General features: G+C 30.8%; 3 protein-coding genes across 5 annotated transcripts in view; 1 reads left to right on the top strand and 2 right to left on the bottom strand.

Moving 5' to 3' along the window:
* Positions 1 to 1,776: 1,776 nt before the first annotated feature.
* On the bottom strand, positions 1,777 to 5,841 carry LOC114336005 (60S ribosomal protein L37). 3 transcript variants are annotated; one of them, XR_003653348.2, is made up of 2 exons: positions 5,474 to 5,841; positions 1,777 to 2,105 (listed from the first exon to the last, which is right to left on the bottom strand). XR_003653348.2 is itself a non-coding variant. In XM_028286304.2 (2 exons), the coding sequence occupies exon 2, from the start codon at positions 2,093 to 2,095 to the stop codon at positions 1,826 to 1,828; it is 270 nt and encodes an 89-aa protein (XP_028142105.1). In that variant the 5' UTR covers positions 2,096 to 2,105; positions 5,509 to 5,606; the 3' UTR covers positions 1,777 to 1,825. The 3 variants fall into 3 exon arrangements, 1 of the variants encoding a protein (XP_028142105.1); XR_003653347.2 differs by having other exon boundaries at positions 5,583 to 5,841; XM_028286304.2 differs by having other exon boundaries at positions 5,509 to 5,606.
* The window catches only part of LOC114336012 (glycosyltransferase 25 family member), a 75,179-nt gene continuing 61,834 nt past the window's right edge, over positions 4,835 to 18,179 (top strand). The window contains exons 1-2 of the mRNA XM_050643156.1: positions 4,835 to 5,531; positions 11,375 to 11,603. Of these exons, the coding sequence (XP_050499113.1) occupies positions 5,356 to 5,531; positions 11,375 to 11,603 (405 nt within the window). The 5' untranslated portion in view covers positions 4,835 to 5,355. The remainder of the gene's footprint in view (positions 5,532 to 11,374; positions 11,604 to 18,179) is intronic.
* LOC114336007 (chymotrypsin inhibitor Ani s 6) lies at positions 13,594 to 16,863 on the bottom strand. Its single transcript, XM_028286308.2, has 2 exons — positions 16,565 to 16,863; positions 13,594 to 13,939 (listed from the first exon to the last, which is right to left on the bottom strand). The coding sequence occupies exons 1-2, from the start codon at positions 16,635 to 16,637 to the stop codon at positions 13,758 to 13,760; spliced, it is 255 nt and encodes an 84-aa protein (XP_028142109.1). The 5' UTR covers positions 16,638 to 16,863; the 3' UTR covers positions 13,594 to 13,757.

The following is an 18,179-nucleotide window of genomic DNA, read 5'->3' as shown; positions in this document are numbered from 1 at the left end:
TGAAGGGTTGCCGGGCGGAATTTTTGGGCAGAAATTGTAACAAATACAAAAGATCACGTTTTTTTGCTCTGGAACATATATTTTTAGATTTTTTGGGCCAATCTAAACAAGAAAGGTATCTTGTAATTTTTCTCAGAAATTGATAGTTTTGGAGTTATAGGCGATTTAAAATCTGAAAAATGCGAAAATACGCATTTTCGAGACTTAAAAACTCATATTTAAATTAGTATTTTTGAGATTGCCAGATACTTAGATTGAAGACTGAACATTCAGCTTCAGGATTCCGAAGAGTGATGCGTCTAACTTTAATTTATACCGTTCTTTTAATTGTTAAATATGCGTGTTTATCCGATTTTTTTGCCGGTGCGCCGCGCTCCATTTCAAAAATCTTCTATTTTCCTCCGAAAAATATTTTTCCTAGATTCTTTGTGACATTCTAAATAAAATAAGTTTCTTGACATTTTTCTCAAAAGTTAATAGTTTTTAAGTTATAAGCGATCTAAAATCCGAAAAATAACAAAAAAAACGCATTTTCGCATTTTAAATCGCTTATAACTTTAAAACTATTAACTTTTGAGAAAACTGTCAAAAAACTTATTTTATTTAGAATGTTCCAAAGAATCTCGAAAAAATATTTTTCGAAGGAAAATAGGAGATTTTTGAAACGGGGCGCGCCGCACCGGCAAAAAAATCGGATAAACACGCATATTTACTAATTAAAAAACAACGGTATAAATTAAAGTTAGACGCGATCACCCTTCAGAATCTGGAAGCTGAATATTTAGTCTTCAATTTAAGTATCTGGCAACCTCAAAAATACTAATTTGAATATGAGTTTTTAAGCCTCGAAAATGCGTATTTTCGCATTTTTCAGATTTTAAATCGCCTAAACTCGAAAACTATCAATTTTTGAGAAAATTTAAAAGATACCTTTCTTGTTCAGAATGATCCACAAAACTTAAAAATATATGTTCCGGAGCAAAAAACGTGATCTTTTGTATTTGTTTAAACAATTTCTGCTCAAAAATTCCGCCCGGCACCCTTCAGATTTGTTAAAGGGGACATTTTTGGATAGGAATCCACAAAGAAACCGAATCAGAAATTTTTCCAGATGGGAGCGGTCTCACCACATGGACTAAGTGATCTGTCTGTTCAACCCTCCCATTTCAGTAAATTTTTTGATAGCCCTATGTAATGTAAAGCTATCAATAAAATTCTTGTGCTCTCCTTTAATAACTGAAACCCTAGACTGTATTGCAATGATGATAAACAGACTATTATAAAAAACATACATAACTGAAGAAGACAAGGGGTGCGTTCGGACGACCATATCGGCTGGCTGTCAGCAGAAATCGGCCGAGTGGTTGCATCCAGCCGTGATAGGGAAAGCTTAGTAAATCTCTCAGCTGCTGACGTCGACAGCTACTGCTGGCTCAGCTGTCCAGCCGCTGTGGTCGTTCAAACGCACCCAAGATTACACATAATTTGAAATGACACCGAAAAATTTTCAAACGACACAAAAATATTTGGAAATTAAATTTGCAGCATAATTGAAAACAACAATAAAGTATCAATTGAGATGGTTTTTGAGTCACAACCACAGTATTTATGTAAAAAACAAAACCGCTTTTATAGAATACATATACATCTCCAAAAATTAAAGCTAGAGCTTAAAGTTAATATTAAAGCAGCCTAGAGTTTCTTGGATATATAAAGATTTGTCCTTTTTGAATAAAAAATAAATTCTGTTATACAGATAACAATAAAACAAAAATAAACTAAACAGTTTTTTTATTTGTTCTTATACAAAAAAAAATTAATAAATCTACGTTGATTTCTTAACTGGTTTAGTACCTTCACGGAATCCATTACGGAAACGCCTGCGTACAATTTTAAGATGACGGAGACGGCCAGTTCCGGTGGTCTTCCTCCTCTTGGCTTTGATGGACCAGTTGTAGGAACGTAGTTTTGCAGATGGGTAGCCACATTGCGCACACTGTGACTTTTGGATGTGGTATGAAGATCTACCGCACCTCCTGCATAGGGTGTGGGTCTTATTGCGACGTTTACCAAAACTTGAGGTACCTTTGGTCATTTTGACCTACCTGGAACAATGTTATTATGTCAATCTCAAAGAAATAAATTTAAATGTAAAATATTAATTGTGTTATAGTATGAGCTTTGTTCAAAATGGAACTAACCAATATTTTTGTTTGAAGTTACCAATTTACTTACGTATGCACAACAGTATATAGACATAAAAAAGGTATACACTTTAATAAACAGACATAATGGAAACAAACCACAAGTATGAACAAAAAAAAAGCTGAATTGTGTTTGTGTGATTTTATTCTGTAGCGTTTAATTCATAGAAACTGATAAGAAATACATTACAAAGAGAAACATGAGCAAAAAGAGCAGTCAAATGAACAGAAAGAGAAAACGGGAAAAATTTGGAAGTGGCTTGAACAGACAATATAAAATAATAACAATACTGGACTTGCAAAAAAATGTTAAAAATCAACAAAAGAAAAGAAATAAGAGCAATGAAAGACAAAAACTGTCAACTAAAATCAGATAAAAACGAAATATTGGACATTATACAAAAATATTTGAGGACGAACCAGCAGAATACACAAGAGGAAAGTTTACTGGAGATATCAAGAGAGGAAATAGATGAAGCCATAAATAATGAAGTATCTAGGGAGAAAGAATAAAAAATAGCTGTGAATAATTTACAAATAAGCTTGGAAGAATCAAAAGATGACAGGAATGGGAAAATAATTTAATTGTACAGATTCATAAAATAGGAGCAGAAAATCAATGTAAAAACTACAGAGCAATATACCTAGTGCAAGTTAGCCATAAACTATATACAGTAAAACCTCTGTTAACCGAAATAATTGGCGGGGAGGCCGTTTCAGACAACAAGAATTTCAGTTAAAAATAACATTGTTTTTTGTATTCTTCTTGTATCAAATTACTTAGTAATGGAGAGATATAGCTGCAAAACATCGTTGTCAAATGAAAACACAAAAGAAAAATAGAAGATTTCTTTTGACCTTTGTTGATCTAAACACAGCTTTCTTTTAGTTGACCAGAAAAATATGGAAATGTCTGGAACAACTAGAAGTTCCTAAAACATTAATTAGAAAAAAAAATACAAGACAATCAGAAAAAAAATAGAAGTGGGAGGCCAAAGATCTAAAATAAAGGAATAAAACAGGAAGATAAGCCCATTATTGTTCATCATAATACAGGACAGATTTATAAAGAACCTCAAAGCTAAAAAACAAAGCGTAAATTTAGTAATTTGATACAGGTTTGATACAGCCACTTGCAACTCAGATAATATATAATAATACTAGTAGCGAACAATAAAAATAAAAAACAAAGGCAGGTGAATGCTCGTGGACTGAAGAAATACTGAGGTGAAGATAAATAAAACAAAAACAATGATAATTAATCAAAAGAAAGACCAAAACAATAAAGAGATTAAAGAATAATATTTGAAAAAATAACAACGTACGAATGTCTAGGCAGCATTATGACTGATGATGGCAAAATAGATGCAAAAATAACAAATAGAGAAAACAAATCTACACGAATATATTACACAATTGATACAACAATACTAGGACACAAAGATGTCCTATTCGTTGCAAGATATTTCGGATTTAATCTTAATATTAATTTAATAACATTGAACCTAATGTAACAAAAGACTAAGGGTGACTATTCATTACAGCATTAAGGGAGTACAGTCATTTTGTGCTTGATATCGGCTCAGTCTCTTAATCTGGGGAATTCCATCCGAATTATCTTGCAACCGATAGTAAAGATAGATCTCAACAGAAAAATTAACAATATAACAGTGCCAGTAATAACAAACACAAGAGGAAACTGGATAAACATGAATAAAAAATCAACGCAATAGAAATGAAACATTAATTTGAGAAAAATGTATGGGGAAAAATGAGACAGGATAAGAAATGAAGATATTGCACAAATGGCAAAGCAGAAACCTCTTACTGGATACGTTTAATAGAAGCAATTGTTCTGGTTCAGACATATTACTTAATAAAATGAAACCAGTAAGAATTACTAAGCAAATGTTAGAATTGGGAAGTAGAAAGAAAAGGAGAAGACCTAGAAGGAATTTTCTTGTATGAAAACATGTAAAAACAATATTTGATATATCGTCGCTTTAATACTATAACTTGATAACTCGAAATTAGTAGTTTTGAGATAAACGAGTTTAAAGATTTTAAAGATATTTGTGCTGCTACCATGATGTTGGTAAATACGGAATTCACTCTGCGGCTCTAAAATACTGTTCCTTAACTTTTTGGCAACTGATCTATTTAGAAATATGGTGTAAATTTGTTTTCCAATATGGAAAAAAACATGAAAAATTAAAGTTATCAACTTTTAGCACTACCATAATGTTAACATTTGGTAATGTCGCATGTTGTGCTAAGTCGCATATAAGTGAACTTTTTAACACAACTAATATTTTAAACATTATTTTGTTGAAAATTAGCCCTCTGCCATGGAGGTTGCCAGATCTGCTAACAATTCTCAAATTCTTGCATTAAAATGAACCGAATAAACACATAGCAATTATGTGGTAAGTTCAATGGTTTCAGAGAAACCCGTGCTAAAACTAGATAACTCGAGTTATCTAGTTATAGCATTCAGTGTATGTCGTATTCACGATTATTTCGATTAAATAATAGCTTGATAACTTATCTTGTCAAGTTTTAGCACTGAATATTAGTGGCATTTGAGTTTTATCAACTTTTGTCAATCATAAATAAATACTTAACCCGTTTGAAGTGAGCTATCAAGTTGTTATACAATATGGAGGCAAATAAAATACATCTTGTGAACTAGTTATCTCAAAAACGTCAATTTTGGAGTTATCAAGTTATAGTACTAAGGCGACGATATATTAAAATTCAATATTTGTGGAACTGACACTAACTTCACCTAAATAATGATCAATAACAGAAAAAAAATACATAGTGGAGTTAGGAGCTAGAGGTTAATGGTTTTCAAAGTAGTCACTAATAAGTTGTAATTTACATTTTGGTATCTGTTATTAACCTAACTTTTGCTAAATGTTCGCAAAAACATCAATTCTTTCGATATTGCCTTATTATTTTATCGAAAAAGCGATAATTATTTGAAACTACCGCCATACGAGAATTATCCAATCAGAAATGTATGTGCACGTTTCAACGAAAATGGCTGTCGATTGAAAGAAGCACGTTACTTTTGTGTTAAAAAATAAAAGTTAAACGTCGCCTTCGGGGAGTTATGTGAAATTTGTGAGAGAAAACAAGACTTAAAATGAAGTTCTTAAATGTTTTAGTGCTCGTTTTGGTGATAATGAGTAATTCGCACGCCGAGAAAAAACAACCTACAATTTTAGTGTCTATATTGGTTAGAAACAAAGCTCATACTTTACCTTATTTTTTATCGAATTTTGAGTCTTTAAATTACCCCAAGGACCGAATGGCTTTGTGGTAAGTTATTTATTTATTAACGAAAATGTGTTGTAGTCTGTATAACCTTACCTATGCAAACGTGTGTTAAGTTAAAAAGGAAAAGGAAGGAAAGGATAGCGACATTAATGACAGCTTGACGTATTTGACTTTGACAAATGTCCTTCAACAGTGCTACCAACACCATCGTGTTCCGTATTTAGAAATTTCCTTGATGGTTCTTTCACGGACCATGCATGGACCAATCTATCTTGAAAAATTCAGAATACATATTTTCAAAATTAGTTTTAAAATCTAAATCATTTGTTCTAATTTTCCAGAACTCCACCAAATCAAAGTTAGCAGATTTATTTTTAATTTGACGAATCGCGCCAAGTATAGGCAACTCATAGTTCGTTGCTGCCGATTTAGTGAGTTTCTTCATTTTCTTAAATATTATTTATAAAATTTAATTTAAAATATGAAGTTAATTCAAATGCTTTCATTATATCCTTATATACACAATTATAATTTAAACTGTGTTTAGGTGGTTTTTAACAAAAAGCATGATGGGTATATCATATTTACATCATTTTTTTTATAGTAATAGAATATATTCATAAATTTATGTATAATAATATATTCAAATATTCACTATACCGTTCAAATAAAAATTTAAATACAATCAAACAAACACAACAATAATTAGTAATTCATAAAATTACATTAAAGTATCATCATCATCACGGTGTCACAGCTCTTTATGAGCAATCCTTCTTCATAACAATCCTCCATTCGCCCCTGTCTCTGGCAACTCTTCTCCATGCTCTAATTCCAATAGATTTTAAATCATTTTCATTAGGTACCAAGTTATCTTGGTGCTTCAGTCTCGGTCTTCCTCTTGCTCGTTGTTCTATCGGCCCTCTCCGGTAGTGATGTAACGAATATTCGTATTCGCATTCGCATTCGCGAATATTCGCATTCGCATTAGCGAATATTCGCATATTTTTGGATATTCGCATTCGTATTCGCGTGATTTGTGCGAACGTTTTTCGAATATGAACATCAGAAAAAAAAATAATTTGAGGATAATATTAGGTTAATATGTAAAATCAAAATCTATTCGCATCTTATCTTTTTTTTTTATTAAGAAAAGGTAACTTAATCTCGTATAATCACATTATCAGCCTTCACGTTATATTATTATTTGTTATTATGTAATAAAGCTCAAGATTCAGATTGATTTAAACTTAATATCAATTAACTTCTCATTAGAACTTTAGAAAACATTAAAAAATACAAACAAAATTAAAAAAAAACTGAATATTCGCATTCGTATCCGCATTCGCGAATGTCGCTACCAGATATTCGCATTCGCATTCGTATTCGCGAATGTTCAATAAATGACATTCGTTACATCACTACTCTCCGGTCATAAACTTTTCTGACTATGGCATCTGGCATCTTCCTCTCGCCTGATTACCTATATGCCATATCCATCTAAGGCGTGCTACCTTAATGAATTTTACAAAGTCAGGTTCTCCAAAACTTCTATTCAACTCAAAGTTGTAACGCCATCGCCACAAACCTTGTTCTTTTATCGTTACATATAAATATAGCCCAATAATTGACCGTTTTGGAGTGTAATTTCCAGGGGCAACTCCGAATTGCATGAACATTTGGATTTAGATTCTACTTACCCTCCACTTCAAATTTGAATTTGTGCCGTTGGTTGCTTTTACTTGGGGAGTGACATTTACCCCTTCTCGGGGGGTGAAAAGCGCGTGTTTAAAATAAGGCTGGAAATGGATAAATTGACTTATTTTAGGCGCCTTTTGTTCTATAAAGTTTTTTACGTAAGTCAATACTTTTCGAGTTATTCGCGATTTAAAATGTTGATTTTTCGACAAAAAACCTATGTTTTCAGACCGTTTTTCCCAAATAACTCAAAAAGTAAATATTTTATCAAAAAAAAATATTTTTAGCAAATAGTAGCCTATAAAAATAACGAAAAAAATGGTGTACCAGCATGATACAATAACCCAAGATATGATATGGAGCGTTCCTAATTTCGTTCAGGTCGCGCATGACGTCACGTTGTGAGTGATCCTTTAAATTTCGAATGCATTGCCATTATGATTTGGACATTTTAGCTTTTAATATCAGTTCTGAAACTTTCTAGAAGTGCTGTTTTCTTTAGTATGATTAAATATAATTATTGAGAACATATTCTGATAATAAAAATCAATCAGAAACATGATTTTTTTATTATTAGGCAACATACGTCTAATTATACAGTATGGAAGGCACTTGTAGAATAAAATGATTTCTGTCCTTGTTTCGAAAAATTATAAAAAACGCTGATACTCGTCGATTTTTAAATAAATATCTGCACTTTTTAAACACAAATTTAAATTTACAGGGTGATTCATAAAAGTCAAACAGAGTCCATAAGCTTTATTTTTAATAGAACACCCTGTACATTTTTATATTTTTAAAAGCTGCTTAACAACCTGATTTCAACTAACTCTATCATGTAGGGTGAATTATTATGAACAATACAGGATGAAATTTTGAAAGTATTAACTATGGAATCCACTTATGGAATAAAATTGTTTGTGTCCTTATTTTAAAAATTATAAAAAATTCCGGAACAGGTCAACTTTTAAATTTAAATGGGCGCTTTACAAACATATATTTAAATTTACAGGGTGATTTACGCAAGTACAGCATAGTCCATGATCTTTAGTTTTAATGGATCACCATGTATATTTTTATGTGCGTAGAAGCTACTTTATAACTTCATCTCAAAAAAAAAGTATTATTCGGGTCCAATTTCGTCAAGACATTAAAGATATAAAACCAAAAAAAAAATAAATATTATTTATACTTAGTTTAGAAAATATATGTCTTTATTTAGCTAAAATACCATTATTATATTACATTATTATATACATACTTTACTATTCTTTAAAGTATGATAAATTATTAGATAATTTCAAAATTTTATGTAGGTACCTAGTTAATATCTTGACGAAAATTTTTAACCTATATAATTTTTTGTGATGAAGTTATTTAGCACATTCGAAAAACATAAAAATATACAGGGTGTTTCATTATAATTAAAGATCATGGACTATAATAGACTTGTGTGGATCACCCCGTATATTTTAATTAATGTTTAAAGAGAGCATATCTAAATTTAAAAGTTTACGTATCCTAGCGTTTTTTATAATTTTCTAAAATAAGGACACAAACAACTTTATTCCATAAGTGGTTTCCATACACTGTAATTTCAAAATTTCACCCTGTGTTATTCATAATACACCATACATGATATGGGTCGTTGAAATCATTCCGTTAAGTAGCTTTTAATAATATAAAAATATATAGGGTGTTCCATTAAAAATAAAGCTAATGAACTATACCAGACTTGCGTGAATCACCCTGTTTAAATTTAAATTTAGGTTTAAAAAGCCAACATTTATATATAAAAATGAACGGGTTTCAGCGTTTTTAAAACAAGGACAGATAGAAATAATTTTATTCCATAAATGCCTTCCACCCTATATATATAATACATGTATTATACACCCTGCATAATACATGTACTGACGATGAAATAAAGGTAACAATAAAATTGTAATGTGTTAAATGATAAAAAAAAGTTAAAGCTGCGATAGTCATGAAGTCCATCAGTTCTCTTATAGGTCTTTTCATCGATTGTCATTTGTTTCGAGCTTGTGTAATATGTTGTATAATCTGTGTATAATATTAATATACACGGATTATACGATATATGACAGAAGCTCGAAACAAATGACTGTGAATGAAAAGCCCTATAGGGCTTTTCATTCACAGTCATTTGTTTCGAGCTTCTGTCATGTGTCACATAATATTAATATATCTACGTCATACGTTATTGGTAATACCAATGATACAAATCAAAGACGTATGTCGTAGATATATTAATATTATGTGACACATGACAGAAGCTCGAAACAAATAACAATCGATGAAAAGCCCTATTAATTAATTATATTTATGATTACATTGATCACACCTTCTAAGGACTATTCAAATCTAACTATGAATATAATATTTTTGATAAAAGTGTAACAAATTATAAGTAAAATTCACCTTAAACACAAAAATAAACAGTGTTTACTATACGACAACACTGAATATAATGCTGATCTACTCACAGAGTGACGTAGCTACGTTGGCCCCGCCTACCTGCTCCATGTCATATCTTATGTTATTGTATCATGGTGTACCAGTAAAGTCTACAAATTGAGTAGAAGCAAAGTTGTAGCTCATGAAAAATACGTTCTTATTCGTCTAATTCCAAATCGAATAATTCAACTCGAAATCACCGAAAAAAGAAGCGTTTTTCGGGAAAACCTTATTAACATTTTTAAAGCATCTAAAGAAAGCTTATTATGTGTTTTTTACAAAAGTTTACAGCATCAAAAATAAACGAGTTACACTGAAAAAAAAGTTGACCCCTTTTTTTGGTAAAAAAAATCGTGAAAACCTCCCTCTATTTAGCACCCTAAATGAAATTATTCGTTTGGCTTTACCATATATTTTAACTGTATGTGTATTGTTGATATGATCTGTAAGTTTGATTGGTTTGAAGTGCTTATTTTTGAAAACATTTGGTTTTATAGTGCAAAAAAAATTTCTAAAAATTTTTGAAAAATTTCATTTTTTCAAAATAACTTAAAAAGTATTAGTGATAAGAAAAGTCTTAAAGAGTAAAAAAATGTAGGTTTTGCTATTATAAATATGCTAGTTTCATTTTGTTTCTCCGTAAGACAAAAATTGGTTAAGATATGGCTGTTCAAAATTTGCATACACTCGTGATTAGTGACCCATTCAAGCTTTCTCAATTATAACGCTTTCAAAAATAAACACTTTAAACCGGTGTGACTGACAGATCATATAAAAAATAGATAGGTAAGTAAATTGTTTGTAAAGCGGTAGCGATTAATTTCATTTGGGGAGCTAAACACGGCTAGATTTTCATGATTTTTTACAAAAAAAAGAGGGCCAACTTTATTTTGAGCGTAACTCGCTTATTTTTAATGCTAAAACTTTTGTTAATAATTAAAACAAAGCTTTTTATAAACACTTTAAAAAAGTTTAAATGGGTTTTTCCCGAAAAGTGCTTAATTTTTCGGTGATTTCACCTTGAAATATTCGATTTGGAATTGGACGAATAAGAACGTATTTTTCGTGAGCTACAACTTTGTTTTTATTTGATTGATAGACTTTACTGATACACCATTTTTTTGGGTTTTTTATAAGCTACTCTTTTGATAAGGATATTTTTTTCGATAAAATATTTACTTTTTGAGTTATTTGCGAAAAACCGTCTGAAAACATAGTTTTTTTGTCGAAGAATCAACATTTTCAATGGCAAATAACTCGAAAATTATTGACTTACGTAAAAAACTCTATAGAACAAAAGTTGCTTAAAATCAGTCAATTTATCCATTTCCGGTCTTATCTTGAACGTATGTTTTTTCACCCCCGAGAAGGGGTGACTGTCACCCCCCAAGTAAAAGCAACCAACGGCACAATTTCAACTTTGAAGTGGAGGGTAAGTAGTACCTAAATCCAAATTTTCATGCAATTCGGAGTTGCCCCTGAAAATTACACGGTATCGCCGAATTTCCCGTTCATTTACTGGGCTAATAGTTATCTTTTCTTGTACAATAAATCAAACGCTGGAGTATGTATTGTGTATAGGCCAAAATCTATACAGATGCTTGGTTGAAGGTTTTCTACATTCCAAAAATGACATATTAGAGAGTAAAAATTAATCATATCCATTCCTTCACCTTCATGATTTTTTTTATAAGTTTATTTGGTTTCAGGATTCGAAGTGATCACAACACAGACAATAGTTTAGAAATCATTCGGCAGTGGATATCTTCTGTTAAATTTAAATACCATTCAATTAATACGGAATTCATTGAAGATGGGACTCAATATCCGGGTGAGCATGGGCCTGCGCATTGGACAAATGAGAGATTCAACCATATTATTAACTTACGAGAATCTGCTCTTGAATTTGCGAAAAACATTTGGGCAGATTTTTTGTTGGTAAGTCTTTGTAAAATATTTTTTCTACTCGTATATTAGTAAGAATTCCATAATGACACTGTTTATCTTATGTCTTATACCATAGACATACTGGGCTGGGATAAAGTATGGAACCAAGCAAATATCTTTGAAACGAAAAGAACAATATTTATGAAACTTTGCATGCAAGTAGGCAAAAGGCATCTGCTGCCATGTTTTTTGTTACTACTCCACTTTCGGTTTCACCGGAAATACCCTCAACTTATTTAATTTAAATGGGACACCCTGTATATTTTTGCGGATTTTAAAAGAACTTGTTATTTTTAATTCATACATACCAAATTTGGTAGAAATTTTTTTTAAAAGTGTAGATAATTTTTTGTATTAATACAACGTAGTAGGAAATAAACGAGTAATATCTATGTATACTAAAATTGTTCAAAGTAAATTCAAATACATGCACTGCATGAATTATTTGAATTTAGTATAGTAGGTAAAACTGTTACTGAACTAATTGACATAAATAAGTTGTATTAAAAATGGTTCATTTAAGTGAAAAAGATCGTATTGAAATATTAATGATAATCGGTTATGGTTAGTCGTTTATGGTGAATTTTCATTTTTTGGTAGTGAATTTTCCAAATCGATGGATTGGACGTAGAGAATTCATAGAGTGGGTCGCTCGTTCTCCGGACCTCAACCCGTTAGATTTTTTTTCTCTGGGGTTATCTAACATCACGTATTTACGTTAAGCGACCAACATGCTTGCAGGATTTGAGACAAAGAATAATTGATGAATGTGAATACGTGGAGAAATCTTGCAAAAAGTGACTCACAAATTTATTTATAGCCTTGCACGTTGTCAGGAGGTGAACAGCAAACACTTTCAACATTTGAAATTTTTTTTTTTTTTTTATTTTTAATATCATTGGTCTAACGTAAATAAATTAACTTATTTTTTAATTGTAAAAAGATTTATTTCTATTTATTTCTCTAATAGTTTTTTCTTCCAAACTTGGTATGTATGAATTAAAATAACAAGTTCTTTTAAAATCTGCAAAAATATACAGGGTGTCCGTTTAAAGTAAATAAGTTAAGGGTATTTCCGGTGAAACCGGAAGTGGAGTGAAGTGTTATATTTAAAATTACTGAGAAAATAATGTACTAACGTTTTGACTCACCCTGTATTCGATATACGGAAAATTAGCATTATCAGACATTTTTATAAATTTTGACAATCAACAAAAATATGGCACCAATGAACCATCATTGCTGTTGTGTTTATTTTTATTTATACAGGGAGCTGAACTTATTACGATTTTCATAGAACATTGGTTATAACTTTGTAAATACCCTGTATAACATAACAAACGTTTATATGTTTGTGATGGGGAAGTTAAGAAGATTTCGAATATAAAATAAAATATATAGGGTGTTCCATTTAAAAAACAAAAGTTTGGTCTGCCACTATGTTATCGAACACCCTGTAACATTCTAACTAATTTTGTAATGTGAAGCTCAAAGTTGCGGACTATAGCGGATCTACTAAGCTTTACCACACTGATCAATCACCCTGATTTTGTATTTACCTGTACAAGTGTGCTGCGCAGTAATAAACGCAACCTGTATCAGCAGCCAGATGGCCGGTACGGTGTTCGAGGAAGCATAGGGAATAATATATTAATGAATCAGCTGTCTTAAAATACTTTCTCGAAAACGTTGCTAGCTCTTAGACCAATAATCATGGTCTATATTTTGTATTGACTATATGTGAAGTTGCCGGTGACTGACAAAGGCTGTATGCAACGTCTGTCTTGACGCTGTACGTAACCTACGGCATTTATCGGATACCACAGCCTTAACGCTTCCAGCTGCTAACAGCCATACGCTAAATAAAATAAAATACATCATTTACTCATTTTGTACAACGCTTTACTTCATATTCCTTACTTTCTTTACATACATACTTTTGTTCGTTTTTAGTTAGACACGTGTAATAAAATGCATTACGTACACACTATACATATATATTTAACAAGCCTAGTACAGTAATCGTATAATGTTTACAACATATTAAATACCAATTAAGAATTATTATTGTTAAAAAAAAACATCAACAAATTATAAATGCTAATATATACAACAGTACATCATATATCTACCTAAATAACTGTGTTAGTGGGGAAAACAATCTTGTATTAGAACACATTTTCCTTGTTCTCTACTTAGAATATAATCTTGGTTACAATAACAATCATTAACACATTTTGTTCCACAGTATGCGAATTGACGAACGTTGCAAGTTGGTTTACACGGATATTCACATCCAAAATGAGCATTGGGGTCATCACAAGAGCCTGAAATAACAAATATCTATTGTTAAGATGGTTTTACATTATGCAATGTTCATGCTATGGTCCAGTCGGTATAGCATTTGATCTTATATGCCGAGCTACCCAGAATTTTTAATCTTTGGGGGGTCAATAGTAGTGTAAATTTAAAATCGCTACTGAACTCCGCCGTTGTGTTAGGCTCCATCTTGAGTTAAAAGAAGAACCGTTTTTCCTCAATATTTCCGCCTTTCGAGAAAATGTGTAAGGACTTGAATTATTAAAAAATTGAAAATAGCGCCCAGTCCAGTCTTACGCTCGCGTCTTGACCACATACATAAGTTCTACCGTAAATATTGATTTTGCCAAAAAAATGAAATGAAAATTGTATAAACTTTAAATCTCTCTATTTTTGTATAGGTAAATTTTTGTCGTAAAACTAATATTAAACCAGATAATTCAATAATTATTCTCTAACTGTCACTATTTCCCCCCTTAACTTGTAAAATATCTACCTCACGAAAAAAATTTTAATAAGAGAAGTTATAGAAAATCTTATTTTCAACAATTTCAGTCCTTACACATTTTGTCGAAAAGTTAAAGATTCGGTCGGAATTTAGTCGCGATTTGGAACGAAGCAAAAATAATATTTTCATTGGATTGTACGTAAACACAAGTGAACCAAAAAAACGTCAACAAATAAATAGTATTTTATACAGTGTTTCTACTTAAATTGGACACAAATGGGAAACTTTCTTATTATTAATTATACGAAAAAAAGTTAATCCTAAAAAGTTCTGCTTGGTCTAAAACTTAAGAAGCACCCATCCGATATCAAATTGCATTAATCTTATTCGAAATATATCAAAAAATGGGAATTTCGATCAAGGGTAAAGTACCTTTATTTTTTACAATATCGAAAATTCTTATTATGAAAAGTTGTTCGGAATTAAAAACTAAATTTTAGTACGTAATTACATCCTTCTACTTGAAAAAAAAGTGTAACTTTTTCTCAAATTACCGATACTGAATAATTTTTATTTATTACAAAAATATGATTACAAAACAACTAAATATTAGAAGAGAAGCAGAAGATATTTAGTAAGCTAATAATTGACAAAATAAAGTTGTGTATAAATGGGATACAGCAAAACGAAAAATGAGATAAACAAAATAAGGTATAACGTTAAGTGGATGGGTACGTATTTTCGGCTGCAATGCTATTCAAATGGGGATTCATTTTTTTCGAATCCTGAGAAAACTAATAAGTATTTTTGAAAAATTTAAACGCAGAATGAAAGATTACATTCCTGCCGAGCGCCGAAAGTCCCTGAAAACTTCTATAATGTTTATTTTAATAAATTACAGGGGTGAAAAACTAAGAGAAAATGTAGTGTGATTTTTAATTTCAAATTTCTCATTCAAAAGAAACTTTTTATTCATTCTAAGGGACTTTCGGCCCTCGGTAATAAAGTAGTCTTTCATTCTGCGTTTAAATTTTTCAAAAATACTTATTAGTTTTCTCAGGATTCGAAAAAATGATTAGATTTAAAATACATTGAAAATTTTGACAGGCGTCAAAATGTTCCTTTCCTCTTAAAAATTTGAGCTTAAAGATATAAGAACAATAAACGCAAAATTGGAAATGTAGAAAAACTAAATGATGTAGGCGTGAGCTGGAAAATGTCGGAAAGAATTATAAAAAATACAACGCGTAAGTAATAGATATAAGTGAATAAAAAGAGATAACTGATACAATAAACAATGTAAGACAGTAAGTATACCAGGAATTAAATGAGGATAGGTTAAAACTTTCACCAAACAGGACAGGTAGACAACAACAATTTATGCAATAAAAATTTATACAGGACAGGTAGACAACAAAAAGAGGACTTTAGTAAAACGACCATGAAGAAAAAGAAAACAAAGCATTTAAATGAAAAATTAAAAGCTATGGAAGACAACTATAAAAATAAAAAGATACAAATCTATTTCTACCAAGAAATAAAAAAGTACATCAATAAGAAATTCCTAAGTATGTTGTTCCTAATAGTCTTTCTAACAGAAGATCTATTAACATTGTTAATTTAACAACATAATAAATGCAGATGACACCGTGATTATAGCATGTTCAGCTGAACAACTATAATTACCGAAACAAAAGAAACAGTTTGTGAAAAATATGGGCTAAAACTGAATAAGACGTATATACGTAATAAGACGTAATAAGAAGTATAAAAAAGACCAAATACCTGATAATAACCAAGAAAACAAATATAAAAGACATACATTTGGGAAATGTACCGATAGAAAGGGTTGATAAATACAAATACCTAGAAACCTAGATTTCAGACAATAAGGATCAAAAAACAGAAATTAGTGCCAGGATAAAAATAGCAAGAAATGCGTTCGTAAAAATGAAAACAATTCTTTGCAACAGATACATTCGATTAAAATTTAGAATTGGGAGAGCTTTGAGATGCTAGGTACGTGTTTTCGATACTGAAGAAAATGGTAAAACTGAAATATTGGTTCAATATTTGAAAGATTTATGTAAAATTAAGGGTAACTACCAAGGAAATACAATAATCCGATGGGAGAATTTAAAAAACTATTAGAACAAAATAAAAGCTGTAGACTGTAGCCACTTACCTGTTTTATTTAATGGGCTGGCCATAGTGACTGCAAAAAGTAAGCAAAACATAGCAACTGTTGTGAATTTCATCGTGAAATAGTAATAATAGTCGCGTTAAAGAAATATCTGAACCACACCACTGGAGATTTAATATTGATTTGAAAAATTATTGTGATTAGTGTTTTATATACCAACGTAGGTGTTACGTAAAACTACAAGTTTATATCTCAGTTCTAATTATATTAATGATGTTACTTGTTTTAAAAACAATCTTCGATTACTCCCTACCATACAGTCTATCGCGCCTAATTGTTGTCACTATAGTTCCATGTTATCAATCCACACAAATATATACAACTATGAACATAAATATGAGTCTTAAGAGCGTAGCCTCAAAATTATGTGCCAATGCTTTTTAAATGCATTAATGTTTTTCAAATCCTGAGAAAACTACACTGCTCCAAGAAATTAACGCACCACCTTAAAAATGGGTCATTTTTGATATCTCGAATTTTCGAGATTTCTGTTGTCCGATTTAAGTTGTCCGAATCTGTTGTCCGATTTAAGTAATATTTTTTTAATATGTTATAGCCTTATTCTTTAGAAATATCGCTGTAATAATATTGTTGCTAGATAGGTAAATTGCCATAGTATACCGGGTGTACCAGTCAAACTGTGTTTTTTCTCAAAGTTTGCAACACCTCGTGGAATATTTTAGCATTTATAAAATACTGAAATTGAAACCCTATATACCCTCAAGTTTTCTTAACATTATATTTTTTTATTCATTCGCATATGTTGGATAATAAAAAAAGGTACTTTAACAACTAGCCACGTTTTTCATCAATACAGGGTGTACGAACCAAACTGTGTTTTTTTCTCAAACTTTGGAACACCCTGTGGAATGTTCTAGCTTTTATAAAATACTGAAATTAAAACCCAACTATAGCCTCAGGTTTTCTTAACATTCTGTTTTTTTATTCATTCGCTTATGTTGGATAATAAAAAAGTTAGGCACTTTAACAACTACCCCTGTTTTTCGTCAATACATTGTGTTTTTTAAATAAGTACGGCAAACTTTAAGGGGTAATTCTGCATGATAAAATAATGATAGTTTGCTTTATAAACGTATGCCCGCAAATGCTTCGTTTCCGATATAGGGGGTGTTGAAATTGTTCTTACAAACTGACGTTTTATTTATTGCTCTAAAACGGTTTGCAATATGCAAATGAAATTTGGTAGTATGCAAATGAATTTTATATTCACCATTCACCATATATCTAAAATGTTTATACCCGTATGCACGCCAATGGTGAATATAAAATTCTTAATTGTATGCCAAAAAATGCGCAATAATGTGGAATTAACATTCCACAGGTGTTCCAAAGTTTGAGAAAAAAACACAGTTTGGTTCGTACTCCCTGTATACAATGACAATGTACCTGTCTATCAACAATATTATTACAGCGATATTGTTAAAGAATAAGGCTATAACATATTAAAAAAATTACTTAAATCGGATATCAGGTTTAGGAAATACAAGTCATTAAAAATGGCCCATTTTTTAGGGTGCCCGTTTTTTGTGCCGGTGTGTGTATTTCATACTATTTGACTGTTTTTGTTAAGACAATT

This window comes from Diabrotica virgifera, chromosome 2 (assembly GCF_917563875.1).
Source record: "Diabrotica virgifera virgifera chromosome 2, PGI_DIABVI_V3a".
NCBI classification, from domain to species: Eukaryota; Metazoa; Arthropoda; class Insecta; order Coleoptera; family Chrysomelidae; genus Diabrotica; species Diabrotica virgifera.
Note: the sequence above shows the minus strand (reverse complement) of the source record. Positions and strands in the feature narration are given on the sequence as shown.

Excerpts from the sequence above, each read along its gene's own strand:
- LOC114336005 (XM_028286304.2), bottom strand. The coding sequence starts at position 2,095 with ATGACCAAAGGTACCTCAAGTTTTGGTAAACGTCGCAATAAGACCCAC.
- LOC114336007 (XM_028286308.2), bottom strand. The coding sequence starts at position 16,637 with ATGAAATTCACAACAGTTGCTATGTTTTGCTTACTTTTTGCAGTCACT. Across the intron at positions 13,940-16,564 it reads CAGCCCATTAAATAAAACAG|GCTCTTGTGATGACCCCAAT; the intron begins GTAAGTGGCTAC and ends TTGTTATTTCAG.